The sequence below is a fragment of the Megalops cyprinoides genome, chromosome 16 (assembly GCF_013368585.1).
Source record: "Megalops cyprinoides isolate fMegCyp1 chromosome 16, fMegCyp1.pri, whole genome shotgun sequence".
Classification (NCBI taxonomy): Eukaryota; Metazoa; Chordata; class Actinopteri; order Elopiformes; family Megalopidae; genus Megalops; species Megalops cyprinoides.
Window position 1 is genome coordinate 30,830,320 of NC_050598.1, and position 14,393 is coordinate 30,844,712.

The 14,393-nt window shown below is 51.0% G+C and overlaps 1 protein-coding gene across 1 annotated transcript in view; it reads right to left on the minus strand.

Moving 5' to 3' along the window:
• Nucleotides 1-201: 201 nt before the first annotated feature.
• Nucleotides 202-14,393, minus strand: part of efnb3b (ephrin-B3b) — a 48,579-nt gene continuing 34,387 nt past the window's right edge. The window contains exons 3-5 of the mRNA XM_036548194.1: nucleotides 5,501-5,593; nucleotides 3,289-3,360; nucleotides 202-1,394 (exon numbers count right to left, since the gene is read on the minus strand). Of these exons, the coding sequence (XP_036404087.1) occupies nucleotides 967-1,394; nucleotides 3,289-3,360; nucleotides 5,501-5,593 (593 nt within the window). The 3' untranslated portion in view covers nucleotides 202-966. The remainder of the gene's footprint in view (nucleotides 1,395-3,288; nucleotides 3,361-5,500; nucleotides 5,594-14,393) is intronic.

The window sequence follows — 14,393 nt, forward strand, 5'->3', positions numbered from 1 at the left end:
AACGAGAGAAGGAGAACGGCAAACACTAAGCCTCGGAATAAAAGAACCTAACAACGAAAATTTAGTGAAAAAATAAAACAACGATAGAAAAAACATCTAAAAATTATTTACGGCATATTTATATATTTATATATAATCTATAAGTGTTGATAGCGATAAAAAACGAAAATCGGAATCTCAGTTTTTTTTTTTTGATATTCACTCTTTTTTGTGTCGTTTTGGTTTTTTAAAACAGTCTAACACAAACACGCACGCACATCCACGCACACGCTACCACGCACCAACTGTAAACACACTGTGTGCAACAGCAGTGATCAATATCATAATTATTATCCTACTCACTCACGCTTACACACATTAATAAAATACACAAGATCCTGAACACCACTAATGCTTGACTGAACAAACTAGGGCCTCGACCAAAATCACAACTTTGACTAATCTGCTGATCCCAAACTTCAGCCCTGTGTGAAGGACAAAAAGCCCCTGACAGAAAAAACTAACTAAAATAAAAATCAACAACAACAACCAAAAAAAAAATCTAAAAAGCGATTTGTGAGTTAGCTTACGCAGCCAAAGTTCTGATGTTGGTCTCGACAAGGGGCTGGACAGATTCAGCTTTTAAGGAGGTCACAGGAGTTCATGTACTGATGCGGTAATTCTCAAAAAACAAAAACAACAAAAAAAAAAAAAACAAAACCAAAAAAAAAAAAACGCTCTGATCGCCAGGTCCTTTTCCTCCATCCCCTGGTCTTGATGAGTCTGCTCTGAGAGCCGCACCCAGGGGGATCCAACCGTAGTCTCCCTGCCCTGGACTGAACCCAGGTCAGTTTCGCAGTGATTCAGGGTGTGTGGAGAAAGACACAAGCTAGAGGATCTGGACTTCAGAGAGGGTGTAGGGTGGGTTTGGGGGGTTTGGGGGGGTTGTTGCCATTGGCGGTATGGGGTGTTGGTCTCCCCCCACTCTCATACTTTGTAGTAGATGTTGGCGGGACTCTGGGGGGGCATCTCCTGTACGATGTAGACGGGGTGGCCGTAGTCCCCGCTCACCTTCTCGTAGTGCGGGCAGTAGGCGGAGTCAGAAGTCCGCAGCGGGATGATGATATCGCTGGGCTCGGATCCGTTGTTGTTGCCCCCGCCGCCGCCCCCGCCGCCCCCCCTCTTGGGGCTGGTGAGGGAGGAGAGGGAGAGGGGCGGGTGGTGCGACTCCGAGTGCTTGGCGTGCCGCCGGCGGTAGCACACCACGCAGATGACGGCCGTCACCAGCAGCAGAAACGCCGAGCCGCCCGCCGCGCCCGCGATCACTGCCACGTTGGAGGGTGGGAGGGGCCCGTTCTCGCCACCGCCCGCGGCCCCTGCCCCGCCCTGGGGGTAGGTGGAGTTCCCAGCGCCACCTGCGGCAGGAAAAGGGAAGAGCGGGACAGATTTAGCAGCAGCCCTGAGGGAGGATGAGCAGCACATCCGAGTGACTGCAGCTTTTAACCTTTAAGCAGAGGAAATGAATATTTCAATAACCATGGAGACTGCAGTGTCTAAAGGCAGAGGCTGAGTAATCCAGCACACCACAACGCTCAAAGACCCCGTTGTTTCAGTAACACTGCAGACCTCATCCAGCGTTTCTGAAACCCAGCAGACCACAGGTCCGAAAGTGCAATGCATGTGTACCACTTACATCCTGCACTGACTTAAGGCCATGTTCCTGCAAGCCTGCAGACAGCATGAGTTACAGACAGGCATAGTGAACATGTCTGTGGACCGCACGGTCATACCGTGTGATTGGACCACGTGGTTAGAAAGTGTGATTGGACCACATGGTCAGGCCATATCATTGGACCTCACGGTTAGACCACGTGATTGGACCGCACGGTTAGACCGCGTGATTGGACCACACGGTTAGACCGCGTGATTGGACCGCACGGTTAGACTGCGCGATTGGACCGCACGGTTAGACCGCGCGATTGGACCGCACGGTTAGACCGCATGGTTAGACCGTGTGATTGGACCGCACGGTTAGACCACATGTTGACACAGATAAATGTGTTCCGATGGAGCAGGAGTCATGGTCCTGGTGACCGCAGGGGGTTTCTGGGATCTGGCCACACTGCCTCAGGGTCTGTTTCTCTCCATGGACGTTCTCAATTGAAGCATCATTATTCCTGGCACAATTCTGCTTTTCTTCCCCCTCTCATTCCCTCTCCCCTGTCCGCTGTCTCTCCTTGCCTCCCTGGCTCTAGTTTTCTCTGTTATTCAGAACATAATGACTTATGAACATGATGATAATGACTTCCCCTCTCCTCCCCTCTGTGCTCTCCTTACTGAGAGCCAGCCTTCCTCTCTCTCTCTCTCTCCCTCTCTCCCCCCCCTTTCTCTCCCTCTCTCCCTCTCTGTCTTTCTCTCCCTCTCCCTCTCCCTCCCTCTCCCTGTCTCCCTCTCTCTCCCCCTCTCTCTCTCTCTCTCTCTCTCTCTCTCTCTCTCTATCCAAATTTCTTTTGTTTCTGACTGTACCCCCCCCTCCACTTCTTCATGGTGTTTTCTGACTATACCCCCATCCCTCACTCCACTCCTCCTCCACTGTCCTGCATCTGGCTCTGACTTCAAGTACACAGAAGGGTAAAATAACATTCTCACAACGTTCCTGCAACGTTTCAGAGGTATCGCGTTGCCATGGTGCCCTGGAGGAAGCGCCGAGATAAGGAGGATGAATCGGGGGTCAGAGGCTGAGCAAGACAGCAGGAGGAAGGAGATGGAGAGATGGAGGGGAACAGCAGGCCTCAAAACCAGGAGGGAGAGAGAGGGAGAGGGGGCAGGGGAAGAGAAGAGAAATGGGGTGTGAAGAGATGGAAAAAGCAGGGGTGTAGAGAGAGAGAGAGAGAGAGACAGCGAGAAAGTATGAAAGAGGTGTAAATGGAGGAGAAAGGAACAGCAGCTCCTGTCCCTTCCCTCTCTCCTTATCCCTCCATCAGCCCTTTTTCTTCCAGTCCCTCCTTTCTTCCCCCCCCCGGCCAGGCATAGCCAGGGCGGCAGACTAATGACAATAATATCTGTGTGAAAGTGGTGCTCCGAGCCTCCCCGCACCTCTCCCCCACGCATCCCTCAATGGCCATTAGAAGGCGGCTCATAGCCTGGAGCGCTCTGCTCCGAGGAGGATACCGCCGGCACAGGAGCGGCCAGAGGGGATGGAATTCATTAGACTAAAGTGAGACTGATGTGGGGAGACGCTTAGACAATATTTCACATCTTACGCCCTCTCTTCCAGCTGCCAGCGCCCAGATCAGCCCTCCCGCTCACCTGCACTTTTGGTGTTGGATCGGCCCCCGTTTTGCTCCGTTTTCGGGGGTTTGGGGGGCAGGCCGTAGGGACCTGTGGGGAAACACCAGTGAGCTTAGACACAAACCTCCAAACAATACACACACACACACACACACACACACACGCAGCACTGTAGGTAACCCCTGCTGGATAAGCAATAGCCGCCTATACTCAAGGAAGGAACATCACGCAAGTTTTTCAGCAGGCTTCCAGCATTCTCGTTTGAGGAGTTTGAACATTTTTTTGGACCGCAGTTTAGTCACATTTGGTTTCTTGTCAAAAATAAAACTGATTACATCTCTCTCTGTGCAATTTGAACGCATGCCCAGGCTATTAGACGGAGCACAGCCCAGCAGGTTCGGCTCAGACGTAATTGTTGCTTAGGTAAGAGGGTGGATTGGCTTCGCCAGCATGTTCCTGAACAATTAATTTCTTTTTTTTTGCGTTATTAAAAACTGAAAATGAGAAGCTCTAACACATTTTTAGCTCCTTCTAAAACTTCACACGAGGCAATCTGAGGTCTCTGCTAACACGTTTTGCCGATGACATCACTGCCAATCGAAAACACCACAGCGGCGCTGCACTGGCCAATCAGGTCCCTGCACTTTGGCAGGCACAATGTTTACAAAACAAACACTATGGCTTGGGGAAGTGTCACATGCCCCGTATCAGACACTGTGACGAGGCGGCAACGAGGACATGTTGACAAACCAAACATGACCTCTTTGTCTCAGCTTAGCTGCTGGAAACTACCTAAAGCGAGAGGAAGAGAAGAGGGAGGGAAGAGAGAGAACATGTAACATAAAAAAAAACCAAAAAAACCAAAAAAAAACAAGAGAGGACGGGAGAGATGGAGAGACAACGCTGGAGAGAGCGGTGAACAGGAGAGAAGGCGGGAGGGGGAGCCGGAGAGAAGATGATTCTTGTTCTTTTTGCAGCCCAGTTCTTCTGACTGTGGTGATGGTGGGGGGGGTGTGGGGGGGGGGAGTTTGCTGGCTCGCGCTGTTCCGTCGAGCTGACAGTGCGATTATATGACTGATAGGCGCTGCTTTTGCAACAAACACATTAATAAGATAAGCGTATTGGATGAACGAGCGAGTCCCGGGGGGGGGGGTGTACGGAGTTGCGTGTATTGTGCGTGTGCGCAGTGTGCACATGCAGGGAGATGGGGGTTTGGGGGGGTTTGGGGGGGTTTGGGGGGGGGGGGGTGTAGAATGATCCTCATTACATTAAGAAGAATGAAACACATGCTGCTGCCTGCGTCTCACACCCTGTTATTCAAAGGCTGAGGGAGTAAAATCACCTTATTCTTCCAACTGTTATTCAGCTAATTTACTGCCGCCATTTCTTTCAGAGTTTAATGACACACTAATGCAGTGAGCCAGGAGCCCCACAGATTCACACTAACACAGCCCTGCACTGTGACACAGCTGTGTGTGTGTGTGCGTGCGCGCGCGTGTGAGCAGGGAGTGGAGGAGTGCATGTCTGTGTGTCTTTAACTATGTGTATAATGGATAGAGCAGGTGTGTGGAGTTTCAATGCTGTGAGAGTAATCAGGATATGTGTGGTATGTTTGTGTTTGAGTGTGTGAGTGTGTGTGTGTGTGTGTGTGTGTGTTGTGGGATGCTCACAGTAAGGATGTAGTTTAATTCTCAATTAATTCGACAAGTTACTGGGCTGATCAATAGCCAGATGGGCAAGAGTGAGTGTGAGAGTGTGTGTGTGTGTGTGTGTGTGTGTGTGTGTGTGTGTGTGTGTGTGTGTGTGTGCGTGAGTGTGTGTGCGTGAGTGTGTGTGCGTGAGTGTGTGTGCGTGAGTGTGTGTCAGTGAGTGTGTGCGGCTGTGTGTGTGAGTATGTGTGCATGTGTGAGTATGTGTGAGTGTGTGTGTGAGTGTGTGTCAGTGAGTGTGTGCGGCTGTGTGCATGTGTGTGTGTGAGTGTGTGCGTGTGTGTGTGTGTGCACGTGTGTGTGAGTGTGAGTACGTGAGTGTGTGTGCGAGTATGTGTGAGTGTGTGTGTGCGGCTGTGTGCGTGTGTGTGTGTGTGTGTGTGTGTGTGTGTGTGAGAGAGAGAGCTGAATGGGAGGAGCTGAGACAGAAGGAACACAGAGTGCTTCAGAGCACAGCTGTGGATCTCGGGCAGAACACAGACAGTGATGATGACGATGATGATGAAGGTTTGGCTACTCACTCTGTCCCACTTTGAGCACCACCTTCATGCCTTGCGTGGCGCACACACCCCCTCTCATGCTCTCAAGGCCTTGACGCGTTCCATCAGAGGTGGCTACAGAGAGAGGGGGAGAGAGCAGGGAGGTCAGACAGGGCACCTTCACACACACACACACACACACACACACACACACACACACACACACACACACACACACACACACACACGGCCTGCAGCGCAGAGGAGCATTTTCCAGTATCAGTTCTCTCCCTCCATCAGACTCATGCAGCACAACAGCATTAGGTTTCCGTTAGATTTGCTTATTTTCCATGTGCTATTCCAGACCACATGCCCTAAAACATTCAAACATGTAAACATTTCCACAGTAAACAGTTTCTGGCTCTGGGTGTGTAATGAGGTAATCTGAAGCAAGGCGTCCTCTGCGTAAACTCGTTAAACAGAACGCACGAAGACCCTGCAGGGAGACGAGGGATGACGCAAACTCCAGGACGCGCTGCAGAAACCACCGATCCCACCACGAACCGGAGACTCCGTTTCTCTCCTGGCAACGCCGGCAGTTCAATTCCCACACAAGACCACAGGTGAGCTGATTAAGGCCTCAACTTCAAACATAAAGACTGGACAGCACAGCTCCTGTAGCTGTGGGAGGCTGAACTGAGAATTGAACCGACAACCTTTAGCTCACAAGATCAGCTCCACAAAGGCCTGGTGTTAGGGCTAAAGCACACACACCTCTATGGTGCTCTCTGCCGAAGCTCGTTCACTCCTGGCCTGTGGCTGACACTGAGCATGTTGGCTGCTCTGCACTTAGATCAGTGGGACTAGTGAGAGAGTGTGAGGTACGAGAGTGCAGAGCAAGTACCGGGATGCCGCATAGGTACCAGGATGCCGCATAGGTACCAGGATGCCGCATAGGTACCAGGATGCAGAAGGTACTGGGATGCGGCATAGCATAGGTACCAGGATGCGGCATAGCATAGGTACCGGGATGCCGCATAGGTACCAGGATGCAGAAGGTACTGGGATGCGGCATAGCATAGGTACCAGGATGCGGCATAGCATAGGTACCGGGATGCCGCATAGGTACCAGGATGCAGAAGGTACTGGGATGCGGCATAGCATAGGTACCGGGATGAGGCATAGGTACCAGGATGCGGCATAGCATAGGTACCGGGATGCCGCATAGGTACCGGGATGAGGCATAGGTACCAGGATGAGGCATAGGTACCAGGATGCCGCATAGGTACCGGGATGAGGCATAGGTACCGGGATGAGGCATAGCATAGGTACCGGGATGCCGCATAGGTACCGGGATGAGGCATAGGTACCGGGATGAGGCATGGGTACCGGGATGAGGCATGGGTACCGGGATGAGGCATGGGTACCGGGATGAGGCATAGGTACCGGGATGAGGCATGGGTACCGGGATGAGGCATGGGTACCGGGATGAGGCATAGGTACCGGGATGAGGCATGGGTACCGGGATGAGGCATGGGTACCGGGATGAGGCATAGGTACCGGGATGAGGCATGGGTACCGGGATGAGGCATGGGTACCGGGATGAGGCATAGGTACCGGGATGAGGCATGGGTACCGGGATGAGGCATGGGTACCGGGATGAGGCATAGGTACCGGGATGAGGCATGGGTACCGGGATGAGGCATGGGTACCGGGATGAGGCATAGGTACCGGGATGAGGCATGGGTACCGGGATGAGGCATAGGTACCGGGATGAGGCATAGGTACCGGGATGAGGCATGGGTACCAGGATGCTGCCTAGCATAGGTACCAGGATGCGGCATAGCATAGGTACCGGGATGCCGCATAGGTACCGGGATGAGGCATAGGTACCGGGATGAGGCATGGGTACCGGGATGAGGCATAGCACAGGTACCAGGATAAGGCACAGGTACCAGGATGAGGCATAGGTACCAGGATGAGGCATAGGTACCGGGATGAGGCATAGGTACCGGGATGAGGCATAGGTACCGGGATGAGGCATAGGTACCAGGATGAGGCATAGGTACCAGGATGTGGCATAGGCACCAGGATGTGGCATAGGCACCAGGATGTGGCATAGGTACCAGGATGTGGCATAGGTACCAGGATAAGGCACAGGTACCAGGATGAGGCATGGGTACCAGGATGTGGCATAGGTACCAGGATGTGGCATAGGTACCAGGATAAGGCACAGGTACCAGGATGAGGCATGGGTACCAGGATGTGGCATAGGTACCAGGATGTGGCATAGGTACCAGGATGCAGTGCAAGTACAAAGACCTCACCAAGCACCAATTATGAACTTTCCAGCGAGAGAAGGGGAGGAGGCTGAGCTGACACAAGCAGAAATTGAATTTTAAAAAAGAATCTGAGAAAAGGATACACGCGTTGCTACACACACTGCTCCCTCTCTCTCGCCCATCGCTCCAGTTCTCTTCTCCCAATTCCCTCCTTCATTTTATCTTTTTCTCTCTCTTGGTTACCAGTCTCAAGGGATAGCACAACACCCCCCCCCCACTTAAAAAAAATTCTTGCCTCTACTTTGCGCTTTAGGCTACAGAGTAACGTCTCCGACACTCAAAAAGCAGGAGGAGAGAGGTGTGAAAACGGGGGTCTTATCACACCTCTCTCTCCCGCCTCTGATGCAGGCCAGCGAGGTCGAACGAGCCGGAGCGGGGAGAAAAAAGGGAGAAATATGGCAGAAAATGGAAGGAGAACCCGAAAATGGCAAAGCCGTTAAGGACACGGCAGAAAAAGAGAGAGAGAGATAAAAGAACTATGAGGGGACATGAAGAGAAAAAAGAAAGGCGGAGAGAGGAGAAAGTGAAATTAAATTTGATGGACAGAGCTGGAGGACAAAATAAGGAAAGGAAAGAGATGGGAGAAGGAAAGAGGGAAAAAAACTGTCAGCATGCTTTCTAATATTAGCCAGGGTCTGTGGAACTCACAGTGAGTCGATGAGGAGGAGGAGGGAGGGAGGGATGGGGGGGGGGGGGGGGGGGGGGGGGAGAGATACTGATGGTCTGTGACAAGCTGCTACTGACATGACTGAGACAGGAGACAACAGGACCTGATAGAGGGAGAGAGAGAGAGAGGGAGGGAGAGAGAGGGAGGGAGGGCGCGGGACAGACAGAGGGATAGAGGGAGGAAGGAAGAGACGGGGGGAGAGAGAGAAGCAAGACAGAGAGTAGAGATAGAGGTAGATATAAAGAAAGGAGGAAAGAGGGAGTATGATATGTAGTTAGGGGAAGAGAGAGAAAGAGGTAGAAAAGTAGCAGAAAGACACAGAAGAGTAGGCATCCAAACAGAGGGGGGGAAACAAGGGAAAGTCAATCTTATATAGTTGTGCTCAAAAATGCTTTGTCAATACAGGATAACTCCAATCATGCTAATAATGCACAACTGAACCTCTGAATCCTTGAAAGAGTGAGGGAGAGGGAAAGACAGAGAGAGAGAACGATGAAGGGAAAGAGGAGATAGAGGGATGAAGATGACAGAAAGAGAAGGAGAGAAGTTATTCTTGGCCAGGGAGGGGGGCAGCAGAGAGAGCATTGGGGAAGTTACAGATAGAGAGAAAATAGTTAGAGGAGAGAGTAGAGGAGGGAAACAGGGACAGAGAGAGGGAAGGAAACATGAGTGGCAGTGACATGCCTCCAGTCTGACCGCAACCATGAGCACCACATGAGCCTCGAGCACCAGAGAAAGAGACAAAGGAGAGAGGGGGGGGAGATGAAGGGAGGGGAGTGGAGGAGAGAGAGAGGGAGAGACAGAGAGAGAGAGCAGACAGAGAGAGAGAGAGAGAGAGAGAGAGAGGGAGGGAGGGAGAGAGAGGGGAGGGGAGGGGAGGGGAGACAGGGAGGGGGGAGTAATTGAGACAATGATCAGCAGTGATGGCGAGATGTAGAACACTCGAGGACAACGGCAGAGGAACAGCGGTCCCGAAAAAAAAAAACTCCCTCAAACGCAAAAGTGCCCAAAGTACATTAAAGAAACAACAGAGGACCCAGGGTTAATCAGGAAGCACAGGCACTGAGGGGGGGGGGGGGGTGGGAGGGAGAGGGAGAGGGAGAGAGGGAGGGGGGGGGGAGAGAGAGAGAGAGAGAGAGAGAGAGAGAGGGAGAGAGAGAGTGAGGGAGAGGGAGAGGGGGAAAGAGAGAGGGAGAGAAAGCGCAGGCACTAAATACATATGTCAGTTTGGGGTCTGCTCCTGACTAGTGTAGCATACACCACCTCATCTTCCGCCTGAGCTCTTACCCGGGCTAATCTGGGCTCAAGTGACTCATCTCAGATGCAGGCCTGACCTGGGTCGTACCAGGTGGAATGTTTGGTACCTGAATGTGGAGCACTTAAACACGGGCAGGTAATACAGGCTACGGGATTGGTGGAGGTGATGCAGGCGCTAAGCTGCACTCTGACAGGCGTAGTCTTCATCCCATCTTTAATTTAACATCCCACATCATGTACGGTCATGTATGGTTTGAAAAACAGCAGCAGTATCTTTCCGTTCTTCTCCTTCTGGTGTAGCAGAAGGAGGCCCGAGCTGACTCCTCACTGACACGGATCTGTCCGTCTGCATTTACAGAGTTTCCGTGAAAGTTGAGCAAAGTCTGAATCATGAATTATGAAATGACCAGGAGAAACTTTCCCGGGTCAATGGTCAAGCCAGGTTGTGGTTTCTGATGTCCATTTCTGTTTTACAAACTACCCTTCCAGTGGGGAGTAATTTTCCATACTGTGCAGATTTCCCTCAGTGAAGAATTTGCGCAGACTCAGTGAAGAATTTGGGCAGATAGAGTGAAGAATCTGCATCCGAGTTTTCCCACAGTAGCGAGTTTCCCGTATAATTTGCTCCTCAACCAGTCCCCTCTTTTAGCAACTGCAACAGCAGCAAAGTTTCATGGGATACTGTCCTCGTCTGAGTTCAGCCTTGCGTAACTCAGCCGGTACGAAAAGTGGGGGGGAGCTTCTGGTTCTGAACGTTCTGTTCCGCCAGGGAGCAGACAGCCTGGGCAGACGGCAAACCCAGCAAACAAAGCCTTACATGCGCCAGGTCACCCGCGACAGCCCAGGGCCTGACCCAGATCTGCCCCTGGCCTCGGCTACGTGCCGGACTCAGAGGGGATTATGGGAAACGCAAAGCTATAACGACCTCCTGATCACCACCAACTGTCAGCCTACAGCAACCCTGAGTGTGTCCCCACAGGGCTGTGGCCTGCAACCCCATCCGTTCACCTCCGCAAGGACGTGGGGCTACACCCGGTACCCCTTCTGAGCACCGGAGAGACCCTGTGAGAAGTTCATCTGAACGTAACAGACTATTCAATACACCTTCAGTATAAAAGAGATGAATTCACTCTCAGGAGGAAAATGATTCATATGCTCTCATTATAAAAACGATTCAATACACTCTCAGGGAAAAACGATTCATATGCTCTCAGTACAAAAGCGATTCAATACACTCACAGTACAAAAAGTATTCATATGTTCTCAGTATAAAATGATTCATATGCTTTCAGCACAAGAAAACATTCATATGCTGACTGAAAAAAAAATGTTCAATACACTATCAGTATATAAAAAAATAACTGCAGTCAAACTTGTGTTGATTTGACGTTGCAAATTCAGTGAAGCTCCATGTGACACTCCAGCTTAAAGGCTGTTTCTAAGGATTTCAAAGGTACTTCAGAGGGAGAGAATGAGTACGTCATTTGTATTAAAGGGACAATGCGGTAAAAAAAGGAACGCCTTTAAAACAGCTGGTATATAAATCCTATAGGTATTTCAGCTGAATGCATACGCCTCTTCAGTCCTCAGAAGAATATAAAAATATAAGTTTAATGGTAAGAGCAGGCCGTTTGGCCCCGTTAGGCTAATCATTTTGTACCATAAGCAGCGCTGCATCAAGCCTGATCCTGAACACTCAAAGGGCCTCTACTTCCACTAGGAATTCTAGCAAACTGCTCCATACATTAAGAGCATTGGAGCTTTGGCTGCTACTGACTTTACAGCAGGTTAAGCGCTTTGGCACCTGCACAGTCTGACTGGCGATGCAGAGAAATTGGTCCTATGTGCACACTCTCTTCCGATGGGGATATTTTTGTTATTTCTGTATATTAGTGTAGGGGCAGTACCTACCTGTGTTTTTCGCTATAGTTTTGCACCCACAGGAGTCACCTGTTGTGCGGGCTGCAGGTGCGCTACCTGCCTGATGTGATGTCAGGGAAGAGCAGGTCTCTGACTCACGCCACACGGATGAGCTGTGTCATCCTGGGATTTACACAATCGATTTGAGATGCAAAAGAACACTTGCGAGCTCTAAAGGTGAAGAACAACATTTACAAGCATGTCCTCGGCGGACTGCAGCTTTAACTACAGCAGAGCAGAGGCTTCTCCCTCCGCTGGGTTAGCAGGAGGCGTCTCCCTCCGCTGGGTTAGCAGGAGGCGTCTCCCTCCGCTGGGTTAGGTAGCTCAGTGCTCGCAGGATGCGAGAGTGCTCAGGTGGAGGTGAAACACTCACAGGTACGTGTAGGTGGTGCAGAGCTGAGCTCACAGGAGGAGAGGGGACACACACACACACACACACACACGTACACACACATGTACACACGTACACACACACACACACACGTACACACACACGTACGTACACACACACACACACACACACACACACACACACACACACACACACAGCAGCGGAGGAGGGGGAATGATCTCTGTGTCCTGCCTCCCACAATGCCGTGCTTGCTGTTTGTCTCCCCTCTGCACTCATCACACCAAGCTGCTCAATGACATTTTAATTCTCCGCGGTTACGCTCCCTCTATCCATCCTCCTCGATTAGCGTCACGCCCTCCCGTCTCTCTGGGTGGGATCGCTTCCCGTTAACCTGTCACTCCGCAGCTGGGGCCTCTGGGAACCGCGGGGCCGAACGGCCGCCCCACCAGCTCCCCGAATCCTCTCTGTACGCTGTGTGAGGCAGCCACACCGGCCCTGTGCAAATACCTGTGTGTGTCTGCCTGCAACCCTGTGTGTCTGCAACCCCGTGTGTCTGCAACCCCGTGTGTGCCTGCAACCCTGTGTGTGTCTGCCTGCAACCCTGTGTGTGTGTCTGCAACCCCGTCTGTCTGCAACCCCGTGTGTGTGTCTGCAACCCCGTCTGTCTGCAACCCCGTGTGTGTCTGCCTGCAACCCTGTGTGTCTGCAACCCCGTGTGTGTGTCTTTATCTGTGTTTGCCTGCATCTGTGTGTGCTTGTGTGTCTGTGTGTCTGCCTGCCACTGTGTGTGTGTCTTTATCTGTGTTTGCCTGCATCTGTGTGTGCTTGTGTGTCTGTGTGTCTGCCTGCAACCCTGTGTGTATGTCTTTATCTGTGTTTGCCTGCATCTGTGTGTGCTTGTGTGTCTGTGTGTCTGCCTGCAACCCTGTGTGTATGTCTTTATCTGTGTTTGCCTGCATCTGTGTGTGCTTGTGTGTCTGGTCTGCTGTCCCCGTTTGTGTTTTTACAGGACTGGCTCTCGAGTAAATGCATCTGTGTGTGCAAGTGTACACACAATGCGCACTGGAGACATTAAAACATTGAGACAACATTGAGGGAACGTTGGAATAATGCAAGGAGTGCAGGCAGGGAAACGCTGAGTAAACATAAGGACTAACATGGAGGATGCTGGGAGAACAGGAGGAGAGAGCGAGAGGAAATATGAGGGAATATGAAGAACAAGCATGTAAGAGCAGGAGACACACACACACACACACATTTCACATTTAAATGAGAGCACCCTTCACAAACATACACACACACACGTGCGCACATACACACAGGCATACAGAGTGCAGCAGAGAGTGTTTGTCTTTGAGAAGGGAGAGGTAAGCAGTGTAGACACACACACTGCCTACTGACAGTGTGTGTGTGCGCATGTCCTCTCGCGTGTGTGACAGCGTGACGTGTTGGTTATTGCGTGTCAGGGTAGTGCGTGTAGCAGCATACATGTCTGCGTGTGCATGCCAGCGCCCTCTCGCTCATCAATGCCTTCCGTTTGGGTGCGGATGAGACGCACTCTCGGGCCTGACTGAGCAAGGCTTTGGGGGAAAACAGTGCTGGGCTGAAATATTGCGCCAGACAGGACGTGCGTGTTATGAGTGGTGCATCGTGGGAACCAGCGTTGCAGCCAGCCTTTATTAGTGTGTGACGCTGCATATGTGAACCTGACAGCCTCGTCCCTTAGCGTCAGTCTGTGGGTGCCAGCAAGTGCATGCGTGCATGTGAGTGAGTGTGTATGAGTATATGAGTGGGAGTGTACATTTGTGTGTGTATGAGTGAATGCCTGTGTGTGTGTGTATATAGTGTGTGCGTGTGTGTATATAGTGTGTATAGTGTGTGCGTGTGTATGTATATAGTGTGTATAGTGTGTGCGTGTGTGTATATAGTGTGTATAGTGTGTGCGTGTGTGTATATAGTGTGTATAGTGTGTGTGTATATAGTGTGTATAGTGTGTATAGTGTGTGTGTATATAGTGTGTGCGTGTGTGTATAGTGTGTATAGTGTGTGCGTGTGTATATAGTGTGTATAGTGTGTGCGTGTGTGTATAGTGTGTGAGTGTGTGTATATAGTGTGTATAGTGTGTATAGTGTGTGTATAGTGTGTGCGTGTGTGTGTGTATATAGTGTGTATAGTGTGTGCGTGTGTGTATATAGTGTGTATAGTGTGTGCTGTGTGTATAGTGTATATAGTGTGTATAGTGTGTGTGTGTGTGTATATAGTGCGTATAGTGTGTGCTGTGTGTATAGTGTGTATAGTGTGTGCGTGTGTGTATATAGTGCGTATAGTGTGTGCTGTGTGTATAGTGTGTATAGTGTGTGCGTGTGTGTATATAGTGCGTATAGTGTGTGCTGTGTG